Source organism: Toxorhynchites rutilus, chromosome 1, assembly GCF_029784135.1.
Source record: "Toxorhynchites rutilus septentrionalis strain SRP chromosome 1, ASM2978413v1, whole genome shotgun sequence".
In the NCBI taxonomy this organism is placed as follows: domain Eukaryota; kingdom Metazoa; phylum Arthropoda; class Insecta; order Diptera; family Culicidae; genus Toxorhynchites; species Toxorhynchites rutilus.
The window spans coordinates 31,256,273-31,278,975 of NC_073744.1; the positions used below are offsets into that span (position 1 = coordinate 31,256,273).

General features: G+C 37.8%; 2 protein-coding genes across 2 annotated transcripts; both read left to right on the top strand.

The window, feature by feature from the left end:
* Positions 1-1,684: 1,684 nt before the first annotated feature.
* LOC129762799 (zinc finger protein 501-like) lies at positions 1,685-7,151 on the top strand. Its single transcript, XM_055761338.1, has 7 exons — positions 1,685-1,945; positions 1,995-2,078; positions 2,138-2,221; positions 2,278-2,361; positions 2,418-2,501; positions 2,558-2,641; positions 2,698-7,151. Exons 1-7 carry the CDS (start codon positions 1,789-1,791, stop codon positions 3,291-3,293), a joined length of 1,173 nt encoding a protein of 390 aa, XP_055617313.1. The 5' UTR covers positions 1,685-1,788; the 3' UTR covers positions 3,294-7,151.
* Positions 7,152-11,786: 4,635 nt separating this feature from the next.
* Positions 11,787-22,614, top strand: LOC129762081 (gastrula zinc finger protein XlCGF26.1-like). Its single transcript, XM_055760067.1, has 12 exons — positions 11,787-11,937; positions 12,118-12,635; positions 12,692-12,775; positions 12,831-12,914; positions 12,970-13,053; positions 13,109-13,336; positions 13,388-13,564; positions 13,621-13,704; positions 13,763-13,846; positions 13,902-13,985; positions 14,042-14,125; positions 14,182-22,614. Exons 1-12 carry the CDS (start codon positions 11,915-11,917, stop codon positions 14,433-14,435), a joined length of 1,788 nt encoding a protein of 595 aa, XP_055616042.1. The 5' UTR covers positions 11,787-11,914; the 3' UTR covers positions 14,436-22,614.
* The last annotated feature ends 89 nt before the right edge of the window (positions 22,615-22,703 follow it).

A 22,703-nucleotide genomic window follows, 5' to 3' on the forward strand; every position in this document is an offset into this window, starting at 1 on the left:
ACTTAACCTATTTCCTCTGAATTTTCCGATATTCCTACTAAAGCTTATTATTATAATATGAATTCAATTTCAGACACAATTTTGATATAGAACATTCTCACCGCTTGCAGAAATAATAGTGATTTGCATTCACATAGTCGTGATTCTACTGTACCTTAAATTAACACGTGATGTTTTTTCCGACTACGATTTTCCCTTCTCATTCTCCAAATTTCATAGTGGAATGTGAAGAAACACACAACATAGACTAAAGTGGCTGCCCCGCATGCTAGCGCAAAAAATAACCGAGTTTAACATTAGAAAAAAAAAACTCTTAAAACTTCTCCTCGTTTCATCCACTCTCTCACCATCCCATTATAAGTTTACTTTGAGGTTTTGATTTGTATTGGGAAAAGTACCGTATTTTGCTATTAATAGTATCAGTTTTCCCAACCAAAAGCTTTCATTTATGACGTCTTAGCTTTGACGAACAGCAGGGATCGCAAAGCAATTCATAGCAAGTGTTTTTTTCTGTTGCAAATATTACGTGTTTTGCTACTTTTTTTTAAAAAAAAGTCAATAATACGTAAGATAGAGAAGTTAGTGAACCATTAACGTTAATGATTTTCGGAATTAGTACCCTGAATATGTTGTTTCTGTGCAGCTTTTTGAAACTGGTCTTTATACTGCGGCTTGATTGCGACATAATATATATAAAATATTTTCATTTTCGAACAACTCTATGGCTCGATGAGTAGCACCCAGATGCGTGAGCGTTCCGTCATCGATGTCTCGAGTCCAACTCGAATTATCATTTTATCGATTCCCGAGGAATGTGACCATTCGAAAGAAATGGTTTCGATTCTTCGAACAAGACCTAAACAGCAATACTAAAAACATGTACATTTTTTTGTGAATATCGATGGCTTGGAAGTACAAAATCGTCGAAAACTGCTACCTGATAGCTTAATTCAAGCACTGCGGCAGGAGGTATCAAAGAGCTACAGAGAGCTTCAGGAAGCTAAAATCCGAATTGCCGAACCACAATTCCCCTATGTTTTGATTAGGGTTTGAGTCTAAATAGATTATCTTCACGCTGAAATGAATAAATATATACATTAAGCTAAAATATATAAAGTCATTTAGACAAATTTATTATGCCGCTCCATGATACTTGCAAAGCTAATACGTCACAGCCTCCCTGTTACTGATGCACTAGTCAGTCCAGACCAAGGCGTCTCTATATGTACCAGGTGAAACAATTATATGAAATGCACTTTCAGCCATATTGGAATTGCTGTCGGTTTTGTTTACAAACAGCTTCAGAACGCTACCGGCAGTTCTCTACAAACTGCTACGACGCTTATTCGAACGATGGCTACTATGTTCGGCTTTCGCGAATTTATGTGAAAAAGAAGAAATGATTTTGTAGAATTTCATTCTCAATTCCACTACTCTCGCATGTAAAAATGCAAAAATGACGTATCCTAGCAATAACAAAACGAACAACCCCCGCTCCACAAACCGTAATACCCTTCTTTTTAAAGTGATGATGTTGCTTCACCAGTTATACATTGATATAGCGCCTTGGTCCAGACTACCTTGCCATATATGTACCCTGATGAAATTCGGATTTCTGCGTCGTCGGCTGTGTCCAGCTGTCATTATGCCATCAAATGTCATCATATTGACAATAAAATTGACCGTGTAAGGTCCGCTTAACACTGATGGAACATGATGGAAAAACTATATTCGTTGATGTAAACAAGCGTTGAAAAGCGAGTAAACGGACAGGCATCTTTTAGCGAAATGAACGAAGAAGACGATTCATCAATCATTTCTGTTGGCAAAACAGATACCCAAATAAAAAGTGATTTGGATGTTTCACAAAAGGAAGTTCCCTTACCTTCGGTTCTTTATAAAATCCCTGCGAAGGAAGTTTTGATAAAAAACCACATACAAACCGGTAAATATGTGATTATTTTCAGTAAACATTAACTGATTATCCATTTCAGGAGAGAAACCATTTAAATGCGAGGAATGTGAAAAAACATTTGTCTCAAAAGCTAATCTGATCGCGCACGTTCGAACTCATACGGGTTGGCTCAAAAATATGTTTTTCTTTGACAAACCATTTAGCGAGATCCTTCTATTGCAGGTGAACGGCCCTATTCATGCACAAATTGTCCAAAAGCCTTTAGGAATCCTTCAGCGCTGCGAGAGCACATTCGAATTCATACGGGTTGGTAAAAAAAAATATTTAACTATAATGAACCATTCAGATCTATTTCCCTGCAGGCGAACGTCCATATGGTTGCCTACTGTGTCAGAAGACGTTCACGCAAATTACAACGCTCAAACAGCACCTTCGATCTCATACGGGTTGGTAAAGAATGTTTTACTATAATTAACCTTTGAAAAGAGCCAGTTCTTTGCAGATGAACGTCCTTTTTCTTGTTCACAATGTCCGAAATCGTTCAAAAATCGTAAATCGCTCACACAGCACATTCGAACTCATACGGGTTGGTGAAGAATGTTTTACTTCATTGAACTATTCAACAGAGTCGTTTCTTTGCAGGTGAACGTCCCTATTCGTGTCCACAATGTCCGAAGACGTTTATACAACGTACAACGCTCCAACTACACATTCGGACTCATACGGGTTGGTATAGAATGTTTTCAAACAATGAACCATTCAGCAGGATCATTCCTTTGCAGGAGAACGTCCTTATTCCTGTCCGCATTGTTCCAAAACGTTTACGAATTCTGCAGCGCTACGCATACATATTCGGACCCACACCAGACACAAGCCTTACGTATGCGAGCACTGTACGCAATCATTTAGTCAGTCCTACAACCTTACCATGCATATTCGCCGTCGGCACAGTAAGCGTGATAAGATCGATAAGAACAAAGATAGGCCGGGAAAGAAACCACAGGATACAGATAGTTCGGGGGACGAATCGCAAGATACAGATGGCTCGAGACAGGAATCACAGGATACAGATAGTTCGGGGGATGAATCGCAGGATACGGATAGTTCGGGAGATGAATCGCAGGATACGGATAGTTCGGGGGATGAATCACAGGATACAGATAGTTCGGGGGATGAATCGCAGGATACAGATGGTTCGGGGCAGGAATCACAGGATACAGATAGTTCGGGGGAGGAATCACAGGATACAGATGGTTCGGGGCAAGAGTCACAGGATACAGAGAGTTCGGGGGATGAATCGCAGGAATCAGATAGTTCGGGGCATGAATCACAGGATACAGATGGCCCGAGCAGAAATCCCAAGAGGAGGAAGAGATAACTAGTCGTGGGGAAAAATCTTTGCCACCGAAAGCTATTGGCAAATAATCCAAAAGTGGCAAATGTATTTGCATTTCGAGCGAGCGATTAACGCGCGCCTTATTAGTTGCTAATTATTGATACTGAGGTTGGTCATGGGTAGACACAGAATTTCACAGAATTCACAGAACAAATGTATTGTAAAATGGGAATGCTTCCAATTTTCGTAAATTTAAACCATTTTATATCAAGCGAGTCTCAGAAAATTTTCAGTTTGATTGGTATCTAAATCTTTCATTGTTAAAGTCTGCGATTAAATGGAATTTCTACACAACTATTGAACACTGAAATTTTTTCTTATGCACTGCGTTTCATAACTATAGAATCACTCCATTTTTCTGAGTTTTCAGACATTTGTGAGAAGTCGGTTGAATCGAAGTAAATAGTGTAGGATATAATAACTGTCTTCATTTATAATGGCGGGTTTACATTAGGAAGATCTATAGCTATAGAAGGATTTATTCACGTGAAAATAGATGTAAACGGGTGAGAATAAATATGATACACTTATTCGAGGTATATATAACTACAATAAATTCAGCATATGTAAACGCTGGTGAATTTCTCACCGCAGTTCTACTTCAGGTGAATAAATTCACCGAAAAAGAGATAGAGGACTCATTCTATCTTTCTTGCACTCGTATTCATAGGCAATTGAATGTGTTTGCTGTCAGCAGATGTAAACAACGCTCATTTTTAAATCAGTTTATATTAATTTGCTCCTGCTCCTGGTTAATTTATTGTCATGACTGATAAGAGTGAGCAGAAAGAATTGATTAGAATTGAAATAAATTAACTGATCCAAAATTGCATTTCACTGCTGATTATTCAAGTGGTAGAAAGATGCACAATTAAGAATAAATATATGCATATGTAAACGGGTTGTACATTTATCATAACTTGAAATTGTATAAAGGAATTCATGAATATATCCATTATATAAATTCACGCTAGTGTAAACGGTTGATGCGATTTCTATAAACCTCATCATATTTTTTCACATGAGTATATCCCTAGTCTAAATTTACCGTAAGGCTGGTTATTTCAACTTTATTGTTGTGTTCAGGCGCGAAACATTCAAAAAACTAATATTCCAGTGTTTCATAACTATAGAATTAGATGATAAAACTTTCACTCCTATACAAAATTAACGTCAATTTCACATGAATTACAATAAGTTTCTAATTCGTAGGGCATCCTTAGTTCCCAATCAACTCAAAGAACGCATTCGGGGTGGTTTCGACCAAGCTGCGCCATGTTGTAGTGCGTATCTCGTTCTACGCAGAGGATACTGCTCGTTTAAGCTATTTGAATCATTCATACTACTTGTAAGCTGCATCTACTATTTGTACGATGACTCCTCATAAATTCTTGGTAGGGTTTTGATCTGGTAAACAAGCTGACCAGTTCAGTATCTGAAGCCCCTATTCAATTAACCATGCCATGACGTTCCGGATTTGATGAGTTGTTGCCAAATTACCCAATTATCACATTGTTTTTGATGCAGAAACAGCAGTAAATGATTCTGAAATACTTCGTTGCACTCCTGACTGTTCATTCGTGTTGATGGTAAGCTATCTAAACCAGGCCTAAACCAGAAGTGAAATAAATAGGGTTACCATCTGGCCGGAGTTGAAAATCAGGACACCTGTCACAGTTACGATTAAGACCAAACCATTATGATTCTTTGAGTTAGAAATAAATTTGAAATTTATTTGTTTAACATATTTCTTGGGCGATCCATGCGGTGAAAATACTCCGGACGTGATGGCTTCTGTCTTTTTACAAGCACAGGAGATTGTTTTGGCGGTCTCAGAGTCATCAAACATCAAGTGCAATAGTACCGAAGTACAAGCCACGGATATAAAATACAAGAGCTCCTTGTGCAACCCAAATTTCTGCACCACATAGTTCAACATGGATTTGGAAGTGAATGCCAATCGAGTATTCTTGCAATTTTTCGATGTTGGGATATGCTTTTCCTAATCAAATTTTTTATTTCAAAAAATCTGTTTCTATCAAAATGCCTAAATCTGAATACCGCTATGAGCCATCGACACTTATGAATCCCATATGCAGCGTTGGCTTCATAATCCTTAAGTTCTTTTGTAAAAAATACTTCTGACGCAATTCGTCGGTCAAATGACACTTTCGTTTGGACATTTGAAAAAAAAAAACTTGGAATAACGAGCCAAAACACAAAAACATCACCGTGACCAGTGAAACAAAATCTCTAAATGAAAATAGTTGAAAGATCTCGTGGAAGATCCAACTGCTACTCTGTATATGCTCCCAAAACTTTAGTCTTCAATCAAAAAGGTTTTACTAAAAACATAATACACTGAGAATAATTCTGATTCTGCAACAAAATTTAATTTCTCATAAAAATCAGGACAAAGGCTAGATTGTGAAAAACGCCCCAAATAGATCTTAAAATCAGGACATGTCCTGCTAAATCAGAACAGATGATCAGCAAAGAAGTACTTCAGAATCATTGACTTCTGTTTTTGCATCAAAAACGCCGTGATAATTGGATAATTTGGCATTAATTCATAAAATCCGGAAAGTCATTGCATGGTTTAATGAATAGGGGCTTCAGATTCTGAACTGATCAGCTTGTTTACCAGATCAAAACCATATCAAGACCTTATGAGGAGTGATCGTACAGCTTACAAGCAATATGAGTGATTTGAAGAGCTTAAACAAGCAGTACCCGCTGCGTAGAACGAGATACACACTACAACATCTCACAGCTTGGTCGAAACCACTCCGAATGGGTTATTTGAACTGATTGAGAACTAAAGATAACCTACCAATTAGAAATTTATTGTAATTCATGTGAAATCGACGTTGATTTTGTAAGAGAGTGAGAGTTTTTTCATCTGGTTTTATAGTTATGAAAAACTGGAATTTTAGTTTTTCGAATGTTTCGCGACTGGACACAACAATAAAGTTCAAATAGCCATGAAGACAGTTATTATACAGACAAATGGAGTGCTTCTATAGTTGTGAAACGCAGTGTAGCATTTAAGAATAAATGTATTAAGTAGTTTAACTGGGAAATTAAGTTATGATTGTTTTTATGATAAAACAGAATTATCTTTAATTTAGAAAGCTCGAACTAATTCATAATGCCATTTGTAATTATTATCAAAAAACAAATGTCTTGTGGTAGTTATTAATAAATGATTAACAATACTATCATAATTTCACACAGCAATTAATCATCAAAATCCGATTGCAGCTAGTAACAGCTGAACGACAAAACATAGACCTTACAACATCGAGATTCTTGAGTTTGAGTGATTTTTGAGAGGCTTTAACTTTTTGGAAAATGAAGATGGGATGTACATTATTTTGAAAGTTTGTGGTTTTCGAACATTCTACGCTCATGTTTCTATTTTCTGTGTGTAGGTGTACTAGACAAAAATAATGAGAAGAAATAAAAAATCGATTTGCTCCTGTTTTACGAAAGCTTTTTTTTTTTTGCTAAGTCAACCAAGTCAACAATCCAATCGACCTACACTTACACACAGCAAGACAAAAATACGAGCGTAAAGTATACAATGATGTGCGTTCCATCTCTCTACGCTGATCACGAAGTTATAGCCTTTCAAAAATCACTCAAAAGCCTCAATGATGCAAGGTGTCCCAATAATTTTTTTGGTCGAGTATCAATGTGTATCATATGTTCTGTATTTTTATAACTAAACTCTTCGTTCACCCTGAGTACTCAGTATTTATACTTTTGGGCTGTGTACGTTGTTCTGGATTAAAAAAAATACACTGCTTAAGGCTCGATTCATAAAGAATCCAGAATCACAAAACCCGTTGTATCTAAGGATTGATTAAAGGTACAAGATTTTTTTTTATATCAAAATGCAGATAATTGATTGTTCTTATCAGAAAAGGTATTGAGAACAAAAATCCGTTAAAGTTTTGATGAATTTTCGTACTTTTGTTCCCTCTATCAATGGACTCCCTGTTGGTCAACTTCAGCGGCAATTTTATTTAATACTTTGACGACCATGGTATTTTGGCCAAAATGTTTGTAAAAATCTGAAGGATCCAATGGTTGATTCTTATACTAGATGGTGCCAGGAACCCATCTAGTTTAAAATTTCATCCCCATCCACCATATAAGGGTAAAAACTACCCGTGTGTAGTACTGCACACGCGGCCCCAACTCAAGATAAACGAGTAAAATATCGATAATTTCTTTTCTTTTTAATTTTCGAAATTACATTTTTTGTAACATTATTTCAAACACGTAAAATGTCTTCTATTAAAACAATCCAGAGGGGCTGTCCACATACCACGTGGACAGAAAAAGCTTTATTTTAGACACCCCCCTCCCCGTCCCAAGCGTGGACATTCCTTATATCCCTCCCCCTGTTGTCCACGTGGACATTCCTCCGGTTTTGAGGAAAATCAAGAAATTCAACTTTTTTCGCTTAAATTTCATTTCAAGTTTTTTTTTCTATTTTTTATTCCATATGTTTATTGATAAAAAATTATAGCCTTACCATTGGTAACGATTTGTCTTGAAATCTTTGTTTTTTTCAACATTGTCCGGGAGCTCATTATTTCCTTCCGAATTCCATTTACGTTATCTCCATATCCATTTTAAAATATCGATTGTGAGCTTATTCTCGAGTATTTTTATTAAAGCTGGCTGGCTGTTTGAGTTTTCAAAAAATCAGACAATAAAATCAAGCACTTTGTTTGAAAACATAATTTTATCGTCTAAACATCAATGACTTTCGCTTTTACAGGTTCGGTAGTGCCTGATGGCTATAATGAACCTAGTAAAAACAAAACATCTGCAGTATCATCGTGATCGATGATTCCGTTGACCTACAACCCTTAATTGTTAAATCATGCTAAATATTGTCCTGAAAAATTCGTACCGTTCAGCTGCTAGCAGTACTTGTTGGAATTCATCGAAACTAGTTGCTTGGTAAAAGCTCACGATACAGATTTTCTTCCAGTCCTACCAGACCCAGCCATAACTTTCTTCAAGCCAAAACCTGCTTCGGGGTTCCATTCACTTGCTAAGATTTTTTTCAACTCAACATTCTTGTGAATGATTTGCCCTTTACAATTCGCTACAAATATGTATTTTCGTCGCGTTTATGAAACGAATCGCAGATTGAGATAAGTCCCTTCAAGTGTTTTTCGGTAAAATAAACCCTTATTCCGGAATCCGGTCGGATTTGAAATTAGCACAATGTTGTGTTCTTTAAGACGGTATTCTAGTTAGAAATTTAAAAAACAATTATTTTTTGACGTAGGAATACGTCTTTCGGGAACATATTGGGGTACAAATTGAAAAACGAATATCGATCGCATCGTGAAAAATGTCCAATTTCAAACGCTTATTGCTCAGTCATTTCATGACGGATTGAAGAGATTTTTACATCAAAACATTGCGGCACTCTATAACAATTTTCCACCTTGAATAAAATAATATATATCATGTAATTAACTATCGAACAATTGAAAAATCTCAACCCCTATCCAAACGGTACTGATTAGTCGAAATTGACGTCATTTCTTTTTTGCCTGCTTCGGTTCTTTCGTTCCCCGATAAGTCAAATATTTGCATGGTGAGCGAGTGGGGAGCGCCAATTTCTCACATACCAACTGATATAAAAGGACGGTAGCATTTTTGGATCTCATTCTCGTTCAGCGCTCAGATCGGCAAACATCTGGGCTTCTAGTGTGCAGTGTTCTACAAATCAACCAACACCATACGGTGCGGCAAAGGAGAGGAAGCCATCGGCAACCAGCGATGGATGCGGTGCGGCAAAGGGAGCAAAGAAGAGGAAGCAGCGGAGAGCATCGAATTAAATCTAGTATGCATTGCTGGTGCGCTCCTCTTCACATCAACAATTGGATGCGGCAAAGGAGGCAGAGGAGCGAAGTGCATCGCATCGTATCACACCCGCTATCCGTCGTTTAGCTCGTCGTGGTGGTGCCAATCAAACCCTCGCAAATTGACACACAGAAGCCGATGGCGCCAAAGTCAAGGAAAGCATCAGCGAATCCGTAAAAGCTACCGCTCCCAGAACTAAACTGCTACATCCGACTGAAACGCAGCAGATTCCGTACAACCCATTAAACCATTCCAGTCCTTCTCAGGACTATCAATTTGTTTTGAAACAAAAGAGTTTATTTTACTGTTTTCCACTTACCACAAAAACTATATAAAACCGATCAAAAATACTGCTTATTTTTACATTTTCTACTAACAACTAACATGGAACGTATCACGTCAAAAACATACGTTTCATCAACCACCTTTTACTGGATTTGGCAAAAGAAGCGAAGGACATATGCATGCACGTATATAACGGAACGCTCCAGTCATACACAGCCCGTTAGGGACGAATGACCTTTGGGTTAAAGTCCCTTCAAAAACAAGAACGAACGATACACAGCCCGTATCAGACAAATGCATGAAGGAATTCTATAAAATAATATTTTTGCGGTGCCTTTGCGCCAACTACACGGGCGAGTAGCACCATAGTAGCAAAAAATGTCGAAGTTCGTGACATCTGGTAGCAATATTTTTCTTCTTTTGAATTATAGAGACTTTAAACTTTACGTTCATTCGTCTCTAGCCCTGAGAAGGGCCCTTGCGAAGAAAACTAGTTCATACTCTTTCTCGACCTATCTTTAGAAGGACATTTTCATTGTCGCTCAGCACTCCTCAGCAAACGAGTCTGCTTTCGGTGGCACCAAGCGACGCCATGAGCAATATTCTTTTAGGGAGGCAGATTAATCTCCCATCGAACTAGCAGGCCCGAAGGCAGTTTTGAATTGATAAAATTTAAATGTATTTATTGATTTTATTTTGATTTTTGATTGTTCAAAACAATTATATAAATTTTTATATACATTGCCTGATGTTTCTACCAAAACACATCATTCAAACACATTTTTTTTCATGCGCAATGATCCATGAAATTTCATATCAATGACCGATCGTTTATTGTGAAAAATTTAGCACAAGTGTAAGTGTAAAATTGTATATGGTAGCAGTTGTGCTAAGAATGACTTGATATATGAAACGATTTATTTTAATTTCCTAAAATTAAAAACCAAGGTGTGTTCCCGTTCGAGAACGGGTCGTTTAGTTTAAGCTGTCTGTTTTTTGTGTTCATTTTCACCCGAGGGAAGTTTATACGGCGAGAAAATTTGGAAATTCAAATTTCCACCATCAAAAAACACGTTTTTGACTTGTCTGACGTTCATGCGATAGCGGCATCTTTACTGATTCAGAATCTGTTCGATTTGTTCGTTTCAAATAACCAGAAAGACTGGAATCGTGTACCATGGCACAACTTTTTTTGAACCCCCTCACTTGATCAGCTTCTAATTATGGATATATTTTTTCCGTTCAATTTTTGTTTTATTGTTGAAAGATAGATAAACAAATAGTGATATAATGGATGGTAAAATATTCTTTGTATTACTTTTTCGGAGCTCGAAGAAACGTACGAAATTCGTGTCTTTATCCCCCTTAATCTGATCGAGACGAATCCTATCGGATTGTGCAAATGTTGTAACCTTGAAATGCAGAATGCAAAAGTTTGTTTCGTTCGGATTGCGATATGTCAAATCCGATCGGGTTCCGTAATGTGGGTTAATATGTAGTCCATGCATTGTTGCATGTTTGCATGTTGCATGAATGTTTTTCGTGATGTTTCGTTTCTCATGAACGGTGATGTTCGGCATTTGTAGCAAATCTACTAATTCATGTGCATCAAGGATTAATCTTTTCTTTTAATTAATCAGCAGTAGCAGCATGAACTTTTCAGACAACTCAAAAGAAGCGTATTACAAAAATTACCAGACATCAATGAAGAACAACATCATTGCAAGAAATGTTCAGAAATCCTTGAGAGTTCCGAAAAAAAACCAAACGATTTTGTCATCAAGAGTAAAAGCTGAATTCAACCCGCACTTAAGTCGTGATTTTTATTACTACAAAAAATCCAACATTCGTTGTGTTATTGGGTGTCTTTATCCTGACGGATTTATGGCCCTCTATTACCGATTGGAAAGAGGTTCTGTCATATGAAAAAATATGGATGTTTGACCGAGCAGCACTCTCAGGCAGTTCAGTATTTTTATTGATGAATACTGAGTACTCAGGGCGGGCGTGAAGTTCAAAAAATCGTGTAAATACAAAACAGATCTCATTCAATTTTGACTATTAACTTGAATGTTTCACTTTAAAAAATACTTAACATGTCCACGTGGACATTATCAAAACCCCCTCTCCCCTCACCGTGGACAAGCGTGGACATTTCCGTAAACCCTACCCGCCTAAAGTTGTCCACGTGGTATGTGGACGGCCCCTTAAGACGTCTCGTTGAAGAATATTTGGGGAAAAACTGGCATCCCTGATTTATCTATTTATTTTTGATAAAGCTGTCAGTTGAGCACAATTGAAGAGATTTAAATTGTACACGAACTACTTTTATTTGCTCCTAAAACTAATGCATGGTTTAGCATTTCTCTGTTAAAATTGGACAGTTTTGAGCATCGAGTTAAAAGAGGAGGAAAAGTGAGATGGCGATTGTTAGTAACAAATTGTAAGTCTATTGCGAGAATATTTATTGAACTAGCAAAACGGTTACAGCTATGTAGCTTACTTGTATTCTATTTCTATTGATATACATTACAATTTTCTACTTCGTTGAGATAACATTGAAGAATTTGATGAAAATTAACTACCCGATTTATTTACAATTAACCACAATCGATATCAACAGTGACCCATGTAGCTTTTGCTCCAATATTTGCAATGAAGAGCTCCATCACTTACTGGTTCCCTCTCACCCAGAGCAGAAGTTAAAAACTATCCTGCAGAAGTTGAGTAGTTTCACTTCCCAGTTGACCAGTTATCCTACATGCGACGAATGCCGTCAGGGTCTTATAACCGTTCACAACATTCCCGAGAGCTGCTTCCAAATTATACCCAGCGCCAAACCGACTGACATTAAGACAGAACCAGAATTAATGATTGACAACCACGAGCTGCCAGATAACGATGAGAATTTTGAAACAGATCCAACGACAAACTTTGGACTGGTTGAACCGGAAAACGAAATGCAAATCAAAAGAGAAAATGGAGAGATATTCTTCATCAGCGAAATGGATGGGAAAGGCGACGATATATCATTATTTCCGTTTGCTAAAAGAAATACCCAAAGAACAGATGAATTGGGTGCTTCGCAGAAGGAAGTTCACTCCTTTTCAATAAGTTGTAAGGCAGGCATAGTTAATCAAGGTTTGATGAAATTTCACATACGGTTACGCACGGGTGTATCTGATAATCTATTTCAGGAGGGAAACCGCTTAAATGTGAAACATGTGAAAAAACATTTAGATCAAAATACGGACTTCAAGTGCACGTTCGATCTCATACGGGTTGGTAAAAACAGTTATATCCAATTAACCATTCTGTAGGGTCATTCCTTTGCAGGTGAACGTCCTTATTCTTGTTCCCATTGTCCAAAAGCGTTCAAGGACCCTTCATCGCTCCAACTTCACAATCGTGTTCATACAGGTTGGTAAAGAATGTTTACTACAATGAAGTCTTCAGTAGGATCATTCCTTTGCAGGTGAACGTCCGTATAATTGTCCACACTGCCCAAAATCGTTTAAAAATTATTCAACGCTTCAAGACCACATTCGAAGTCATACTGGTTGGTAAAAATGTTTCAATACATTGTACCATTCAGTAGAGTGATTCCTTTCCAGGCGAACGTCCCTATTCCTGTTCATATTGTCCGAAAGCGTTTAGGCGACGTACAACGCTCCAACTCCACGTTCGAATTCATACACGTTGTTTGGAAACGATTACACAAAGAAACAGTGATTTGGATGCTTCACAGAGAGAAGTTCAATCACTTTCAGTAGGTCATAAGGGCTCGGATGGCATCGCGGAAGACGAAGCTCGGATGAAAGGCCACATACGGTTACACACGGGTGAGTACGTGCAGTAAGTTTCTGTAATAATTGACTGATAATCTATCTCAGGAGAGCAACCGTTTAAATGTGAAAAGTGTGAGAAAACATTTAGCTCAAAACACAGATTAAAAGAGCACGTTCAGCAGGATCATTCCTCTGCTGGTGAACGTCCCTATTCTTGTCCACATTGTCCGAAAGCATTCAAGCGACCTACAACGCTCAAACAGCACGTTAGAACCCACACAGGTTGATAAAGAATATTTTACCACAGTGAACCATTCAGCAAAGCCATTCCTTTCCAGGAGAACGTCCCTATTCTTGTTCACATTGTACGAAAGCCTTTAGGCAACGTACAACGCTTCAAGTGCATATCCGAACTCATACTGGTTGGTGAAGAATGTTTTACCACAATGAACTCTATTCAGCAGAATCATTCTTTTCCAGATGAACGCCCTTATTCTTGTCCACATTGTCCAAAGACCTGTAGGACACAGTCAACATTCAAACAGCACATTCAAACTCATACGGGTCGGTAAAAATGTTTTACTTTAATGAACAGTTCAGCAAGGTAATTCATTTGCAGGTGAACGTCCCTATTCTTGTCCACATTGTCCGAAAGCGTTTAAGCAATGTACGGCGCTCCAGCTGCACTTTCGAACTCATACAGGTTGGTGAGGAATATTTGATAACCATGAACAATATAACGGGGTTATTTCGTTGCAGGTGAACGTCCATTTGCTTGTCCACATTGCCCGAAAGCGTTAAATAGTCGTAGAACACTCATAGCCCACATTCGAACTCATACGGGTTGGTAATGTATGTTTCACTACAGTGAACCAATCAGCAGAATCTTTCTTTTGCAGGAGAACGTCCCTATCCCTGTCCACATTGTTCCAAAACGTTTACAAACCCTGCAGCACTGCGCGTCCACATTCGGATCCACACCAAAGAGAAGCCTTACGTATGCGAACACTGTACGCAATCTTTTAGCCAGTCCTACAACCTTACCATGCACATTCGTCGACAGCACAGTAAGCACGACCAGTTCGATAAGGATACAGGTGGTTCGGAGCAGGAAGCACAGATGGCCGTGAAGAAAGAGATAACTGGTAGCTGAAGAATTCCTTCATCACCAAAAACGGTTGGCAAATAGCTCAAAAGAAAGGGAAATTAAAATTTGCATTTCATTCGTTGCTATCTCATAAGAAGAATATTTTCATGAATTTACCGAAAAATATTGTTTTTAAGATTTTTGATATTCCTACTTTTTGACATGTGTTCTGGGAGGCCGAATGATGCAATATTTTTTTATCTCATCATTTTATTTTATTAGGCTCATTTAGCAATTCATTTGTAACAGAGCCGAATTTATTTGTGTACATTTTTATCTTAAGATAACTTTTGTTGTATATTACACTGTTACCATTTTTTTAGGCGTAAGAGTATTCCTATCTTATCGATACACATGTCGCCTTTTTCGGCGTAAGAATATTCCTATTGTTCGAATGTTCACAGTTGGACTGTTCACAGTTGGACTGTTCACAGCGGGACTGTTGATATGAGGCTTCCATTGTTGTGTTATTAATAGTGTCAATTACCGATGTAGCAGACCGAAAATGTAAGCAATAAGGGACTGGGATTACCGTCACATGATGATTGTTGCGTGGACCTAGTAGCTAGAATAACCCACAAAGATGGTCAGTTGAGGGGCTCTGAGTTATGAGCTCATGATTGTTCACTTTGTAGCGGACACGCAACCTATTAGGCTATGAAGACCCCCAGTGATGCGATATGTGTCTGTTATCAAATTTTATAGGATTTCTGAATAATATTTTCCCACACTCTAACATAGGTCTTCGTAGTATATTTATTCTAAAATTGAAAGATGCTGGATGGTTGACGTAACACATAACTCTTACATATTTTGCAACACATTGTATTTTACTGTTATTTTTGTCATCGAACCCAGGTTGAGAGTATGTACCGTAAGTACATGAGGTAGAAGTATATTTTATACTTATGACAGACATACAGCTGTAATTGCGTTGTACTTCGAAAATTGTATGTCTGTCACCATGTACAGCGCTAGAACCATGCAAGCAACTCGGTACAATCGCTATACCTGTACCGACCTATTTTACCGCTGTACATGGCTACAGTTGTACTGTGCGCAGCGCCATAGACGATTAGTGGTGGGTAGCATGAACAAAACGAATCAAAACATTTGGTATACAATCTTTTCATTGACTTTCTCTTGAGTTAATAACTCAGATTGGAAACATATTTGTTGTGTTCGATAGTTTAGACGCTAAATAAAAACCCTTTTCATTGAAATATTGGTGAAAATACAATGCAATAAATTCAAACTTCTGATTGTCAGTCTGACATGCGGTACAATGTACAACCAAAGTATGTGTGTCATGCTATCGTGGTACCTGTACAACGCTGTACACGTACAGCGCTAGTACAGTTGTATGTCTGTCCATGGTATTAAAGTATAAATGGCAACCATGTGTAAGACATGTTGATTTACAGCCATCAACCAAGGTAATTTCCGTAATCTAGATGTTTGCGCGTCCGCTTACTAAGCGAACGTTCGTGGATTCAATTCCAGTCCCCTCAATGAATTGATTGGTCTTTTTCAATGCTAGAGACGATAAATGCTGTAGTTTAAAGCGTCTATAATAGAAAAATCAGATCAACCGTCAACCATTCGGGGGTCTTTGTAGCCTAATTGGTTGCGTGTCCGCTACTAAGCGAACGATCATGAGCTCATAACTCATGGCCCTTCAACTGACCATCTTAGTGTGTGGCACTAACGGTTCCAGTGGAACTTCTACCTTCTCAACGTAGGTATTATTTGCGTCATTTTTATAAACTGTGATTTCTATGCCAAATAATGTGCGCTACACATACAACGTCCCGTCACCGTGAAGTCAACGTAAAGGAATGAAATGTGAAATATTCTCCCATGGAAAACGTATGCTGGCATTCACATACACAATCACCGGAAACTTTGGCGCCGGCAAAATAAGTCCAAGAGAATAGTTGACGGGACGGTGACGGTAAAGCTGTATGTGCAGCGCACTTTAGACTTAATTTGCCGACGGCGAACTTGCCGTTGCTGGTGTATGTGAATGTTTCCATAATAATTGCATGGAAGAGTAATTGACGTAACGTGACGTGGATGTTGTATGTGAGTGGCACTCAACACGTCTTGAATGGATTCTGGAGTGGTAAGCTCTAGAATACGCGTGACCCTCGCGCAAGTCGGAAGAAATTTCTTTGACGAAAAATGATCCGCCTAATACGGGAATCGAACCCGAACCCCCGGCATGATAATGTGTGCGGCTAACTGTTAGGCCGAGGACATAGTCAGCCCTATTCTGTATTCCGCCTGTTTTCCATTTCATTAGAAATCGTTGTTTCGTTCGAGCTATAATTTCGCTTAACCTATTTCGAACGTTTTGCCCCTTAAATGTTCTAAGAGAAACAGATCGAATCCATGTTAGGAATACACTTTTCGGAGTGTAAAAAAACATGCGAGTGCAGAAGTAGCCCCGGAAGACCGTTTTAAGGAAACATATTCTAGTTTGCACAAAGGCAAGCGAGCACAAAAGAACTCGCAGATTGCATTTATTTGCTTATTTCCCCAGACATCTTGGATTTGAAGTCTGTGTTAGGGAAACGCATTTCAGTCGGAACAAAAATACCCCCAACTTTCATGTATTTGCAATGCCGATCTATCCAACGCTGCTTGGTTTTGAAGTCTGTGGGCCCTATTATAGAAATCGAATCGAGGATTCGATACAATCACTATCACTATCACACCGAGTAAAATCTGGAATTATAGAAATCGAGGAAAACTGCTCAATTCGTTAGCAAGCTCGAATGTCAGCGGGTGTGATGAAATATTTTGAAACAAGTCTGAAATGTTTCATGAAGCACTATAAAAAGGATGCCAAATCTTTTTTTGAGGCACCTGCTATGAAAATGTATTTCCAAAAGTGTTAATATGGTTATGTTTTGGAGTAAATTGATTTTCCCTCAAAGAATAAAGCTTAATAGGCGTAAGGCACGCATGCATGTGTAATAAAAACGACAGCGTGGAACAATTTGCTGTACAAAAAATATAATTATTAGAAAATCTATGGAATTCCGTAAAGAGTCATGCACGAATTTCACGTTTTTTTAGTAAAACAATTTTTGTTATTCATGTAATGCAACATGTAATTTTCATGTAGCGTTGATTTCTTGTTTAGCGGCGTCGATAGCTTTATTGTATTGGGGCCACCACCTGTTGCTCTAAATTCTCGCTTGTTGTGTGCTAGTGTTTTCTTTACCTTTCCCCTCATGTCAATCCAAACCTGTAATTTAAATAAAATCATTATTGTTTTGCAGGATAGCTTTAGCATATGGTATAGAGCATTATACCACTCCGACCATTAGTTTGATCTATTGTAGTGAAAGTGGTATAGTTTGGCATAGTATAGCAATAAAAAAGAAAATTGCTGCCAAAAATAACGTACTAATGTATGCTAGTAGAAGTAAGCAATTTTTAGGTAGGAAATTCGGTTGAAAGAAATTCAAAGAGTATGATAAAATTTACTTATGAAAGTTATGTGTATCGTAAAAGAAATACTTACTTTCTGCCATTCTGAACCTAGATGCATTGGAGGTCTCAGTGCATTAAGCTCCTCACTGAATTCCTCCAACTTTTTCTATACCGGGATTATACTAGAACTGCCTCCACAAAAACCTCGAGCAATGTCTACATTCGCTTCCATTGTTTCAAGGAGCCGTTCAAACTGGTGGTGATTTGGTTTTTTTTTTCTTCCGCCACTCATTTTCAGCCACTGAAATATGCGCTGGAAGTAAATTCTACATTGTAAGTTATAACATGATTAGTATAAAGGACAACTGAACACTTACCTTGCATAGACTATTCTGGCAGCACCGTAAAACAAATGCTGATCAAAACAAACGAACATGTGTTGCAAATTGCATATATTGAAGCGTTTCTGAAATGTTTCCCAAAGGGATACAAGCCAAAACAAAATAATTCTCTGAAGATATGCAACAAGTGAACCAAACAACTCGAAAAGTTCTGACACTTGCATCGATAGTTATCGCTCGCTCGGTGCTATCGAATTGCTCGATTTCTATAATAGTAAAATAGAGCTAACGAGCAAAATTCTTATAGCCTCGATTTCTATAATAGGGCCCTGTGTTAGGGAACACATTTCGGTGAAAACAAAAGTCCCCATACTTTCATGTATTTGCAATGCCGATTTCCCCAAGGCTGCATGGTTTTGATGGCTGTGTTAGGGAAACCGTAGATCGGGCCAATCAAAATGAGGCAGTTAGGGCGTTTAGATAACGCTTAACATTTTACAGTTATTCAATTGTTTATCTAATGAAAAATAACATTTTATTAATTGCGATAGAAACGTAGAAATATTCCTTCTCAATTGATGCAAACATCTTTCCGATCCAGTACGAAATGTTCGAGTTATAAACATTCGGAATCTTTCATTTTTTCCTGCATGTTCTGTGTTTAGGTTTTCATTTTACCCCCCATATACTCCGGTAAGACATAGTCCCACGTCAAAAACCTGGAAGAATCCAGTTTAAACTGGAACATTGGCAACGCTGGTGTAGAGTGTTTTGCCGCGAGTGAATGCAAGCAATGTTGGTGATTGACGAGAGAATCGACGAAAGCATCCAACTTTTTTCAACATGTGAAAACAACTTCTTCAATCAATGTGTTCGTCTCGCATCATACGATACCACTCAGTGAGTGAGCGAATCCAAACATGTGGTAGACAAGTTCATTCTGTCTCGTAAGTAGAAAGAACAGCAGCTCTGTCGACCAATGATTCACTCTCCGTCGATCGGATTTGTGTGCGGATGAGACAGAGAAGGATCGCCAAGCGATAATTTTCCCGTGATTGTACTCATTTGAACAATTATCATACCGACAGCAAGCGTTTTAAGGGCCAATGCAGCAAATGTCTGTATATTGTGATGCATACCGTACAAATATTTATAAGCAGGGCGGCGATTTTTATTCGATCAGTTGTTTTTGAATGTCCCCTACTTATTCTTTAAATTTATCAGGTGTAATACATATTTTATATTAATGTGGGTTAATTGTATATACGATAAAAGAAGTTATGATTTGTAAATGCTTGTGGTACAGTAGTTTGCTTCCGAAGAATAGCAGCATAAAGGACATTGGAAAACCGCCAGCAAGTAACTTTTAACGACCAAAATAAACAGGACCACCGGTAACGTAAAGAAGAAAACATCGAATAAAAAAGTCTGGTGCATGAGAATATACACACAGATATGATATGAAATTGATAGCAAGAATTTTTATGTTATCCGGATGGTCAATATTTACCAGTTTTCGCATGGAGTATAGCGTTTCACCAATCGATGGAAAATAAATACGATACAGTAATCTTCCGAATATACATATTTCAGTTTTTGCGGAATGTTTCTTCAGGAAAGAAATGAAGTTCTAATGTAAATCCGAAAGAACTTTTCACACCATCAAATAACGTTACGTTCCAGATTGTATCCATTACTTCTCCCAACAAAACGTTTTTAACCTGTTTTTAACCCTAATATACTCGCGCTAATGGTCTCTCAGACCGACAATCAATAATTTTGTTTTAAAGAGGATGAATTAAATCACTTTAAAAACTGAGTTAAGGCGAAGAACACATATTAATAGATTATCACGTATGCTGCAAGAAATATTGAACAGCTTTTCTTCTGTTAAGAACTTAATAACAGAAAAGGTTACAATTATGATTTTTTGGGGTTATATTGAAATAATTTTAATATAAGTTAAGAAAGAGTAAGTACAGGTCGGACTCTATACAACTAGTTTCGATTATCTGCAGTAAATTTATATACGTTGGCAATTCCAAATTTAAATGAATACATCGATTTAATATTTAAACATACCTAATATGATAATTTGATGAAATATGGATGTAGTTAGGATGAGCAATGTCTGTTTAGTATGTTTTAATTCGGTTATCAACAGTGCATCATATGATCTTTCGAATAATCATGGATGTAGTAAGGAAAAGGAAAAGTTGGGGTAGGAGTGTTGAGATTGTTGCAAAGAATACAAAATAAGTGATTAATCTTTGAATCCGCTTGGATAGTTCTTTGATTTATTGGATTCTCAAAAGATGTCTATTTCGCATCTTCATATGTTACGATATTATCGCAGAATAGATTTAATTTAATTTAATTTTTTTCTTGCAAATTATTATTTATTTTGGTTTAAAAATAAATTCACGAGTAACGATGTGCATTAGAGTGCCAATGAGAATGGTCATCTCAAATTTACGAATGGGACTTCCTGAAAAAAAAAATTACCTCGAAAAAATACACTATACAATATTTTAGCTCGTTCAGACTTTACTTACTGTTGTCGTAAAGACGCCAAAGTTTGAGTCATCCGAAAACCACAGAATCAACGTTCATGCGTTCATGCGTTCTTTTACAGCCAACAACGGGATCAATGGAATCATTCGGTACCTCGTCCCAAGCCTCGGCCACCCAAAACATAGCATCCCTAATGTTGATTCGCTTAACCATCTCATCGAACTCTCCTTGGCTCCTGGATGCCAAGCTTTTGCTTGTATTTGGACTTGATCGTTTGAATAATATTTTGGTTCATGAGCTGTAACAAGGCAATGTTTTTTTTCGAATTTCAAAACATTATTCCTCCCCCATGGGGCGCTAGTCAATTTGTGGCTAAGATACTGCATTGTACAAATAAGTCAGTGCAAATCATAGTTATTTTACGTTTACCGAGAGATTTCCGTTTAATTTTCTTATGATTCGATTATCCGGAAAATTCGATCATTCGGAGTGAAAATAAAATCAACATTCCGTTTCATCTCTAGTCGAGAGTGAGCAGTCTGAGAAACTGATCATCCATTACAGACCATTGGACAAAACGATTTCTTCAAAGATTTGGTGTTTTTGCGAAAGCCATCAAAGTCCAGCGCGGATACAACCAGGTTACAAAACTAGAGGGACGAGATCTAGCTTCATGAGGATGCATCGTATGCCTTTTCGAAATTTACAACAAATCAATCTAGCCAGCAAGTAATCAACTACCATCCCCTCTTGGATGATGCCTACACACGCTATTAATGATTTTTTCACACGCTACCAATGATAAATAATTGATTTTTGATACAAGTTATCTCAAAAGCTTATTTCAATAAGTGCGATCTTTTGCCCCATAGGCTGCGAACTTGTGCCTCCACTATTGGACAAAAATCCGCTTTTGACAATTTGTATTATAATAAATATTGGACAAGCAAAACTCGAAGCATTTATAGATTGCGTTTCGAAGGTTATATATAGTTACTATTTAGTAAGCAAACTGAACCCTATTGGCTTTCCTTTTAAAAGTTATTAGACCACAACTGTTAGGTGCGCACCTGCGAGCATTAGCACATCGAAAAGTTATATTTTCATCGCATCGCATTTTTGTCTTTCGATTCAATTCTTTTCTGAGAGCGACACCACTCTATCACAAAGCGATTCGATCCAAAGCTCCGAGGCTAAGCACCCAATCGGATCAGGAAACGAAAGTAAAGCGACTTTATTCGCACATTCTCCCGACTCATGTCCAATCACTGTTCGTCAGACGCGCTACTCTTTCGTTTTAGACGACGGTGGCACTAGATGCAGGAAAGTGGTCGTACGAATTGTATACAATAGTGAAAGTAAACAACCACATTGAGTTGTATTGGTGTGGTTACATTTCTTACCACTTCCTTCGTTCGAATTCGTCAGCTTCTATCGAACAAAATTGTTTGTTTCTCTTCGTACAATCAAATTTTCGTGCGTACTCCGATCCAAAGTAACCTTAGCCTTAATCATGCCGATAGCAATATATGTACACGTTGTTTGGTCGTGCGAGGTGTATCTTGTTGCCAGATCCAATCTAGGCAACTCTCTTCGGGCCAGAGGAAGGCAGCCCATTGTGCTGGTTAGACCTTGATTACATATCCCGAATATATGTCTACCTAAAAGGTATCGATCTTCGTGTGTGAATGTCCTTATATCCTTATAAGGACATTTCCTTTTCCTTCGCGAGAACTCAAATCCCTTCTTACTAACAATAGAATAAGGTGAAACGTCAATTTTGAATCATATTCGTCATCAACCTGGGACTACGAAATTATCCGCGATGACTAGTGGCGACATTCGAGTTTGGGATTCAAATCATTCTCCATCAAATTAGAAGGTTCGACGGCAATTTTAAATTGGTAACATTTGAATGAAAACTTTTACTTTGCGTTATTTGATTACTTGAAGCACGTAGTCCTAATTTCCTCTG

Excerpts from the sequence above, each read along its gene's own strand:
- LOC129762799 (XM_055761338.1), top strand. The coding sequence starts at position 1,789 with ATGAACGAAGAAGACGATTCATCAATCATTTCTGTTGGCAAAACAGAT. Across the intron at positions 2,079-2,137 it reads GCACGTTCGAACTCATACGG|GTGAACGGCCCTATTCATGC; the intron begins GTTGGCTCAAAA and ends CTTCTATTGCAG. Across the intron at positions 2,362-2,417 it reads GCACCTTCGATCTCATACGG|ATGAACGTCCTTTTTCTTGT; the intron begins GTTGGTAAAGAA and ends AGTTCTTTGCAG.
- LOC129762081 (XM_055760067.1), top strand. The coding sequence starts at position 11,915 with ATGGCGATTGTTAGTAACAAATT. Across the intron at positions 12,915-12,969 it reads TCACAATCGTGTTCATACAG|GTGAACGTCCGTATAATTGT; the intron begins GTTGGTAAAGAA and ends ATTCCTTTGCAG. Across the intron at positions 13,705-13,762 it reads GCATATCCGAACTCATACTG|ATGAACGCCCTTATTCTTGT; the intron begins GTTGGTGAAGAA and ends ATTCTTTTCCAG.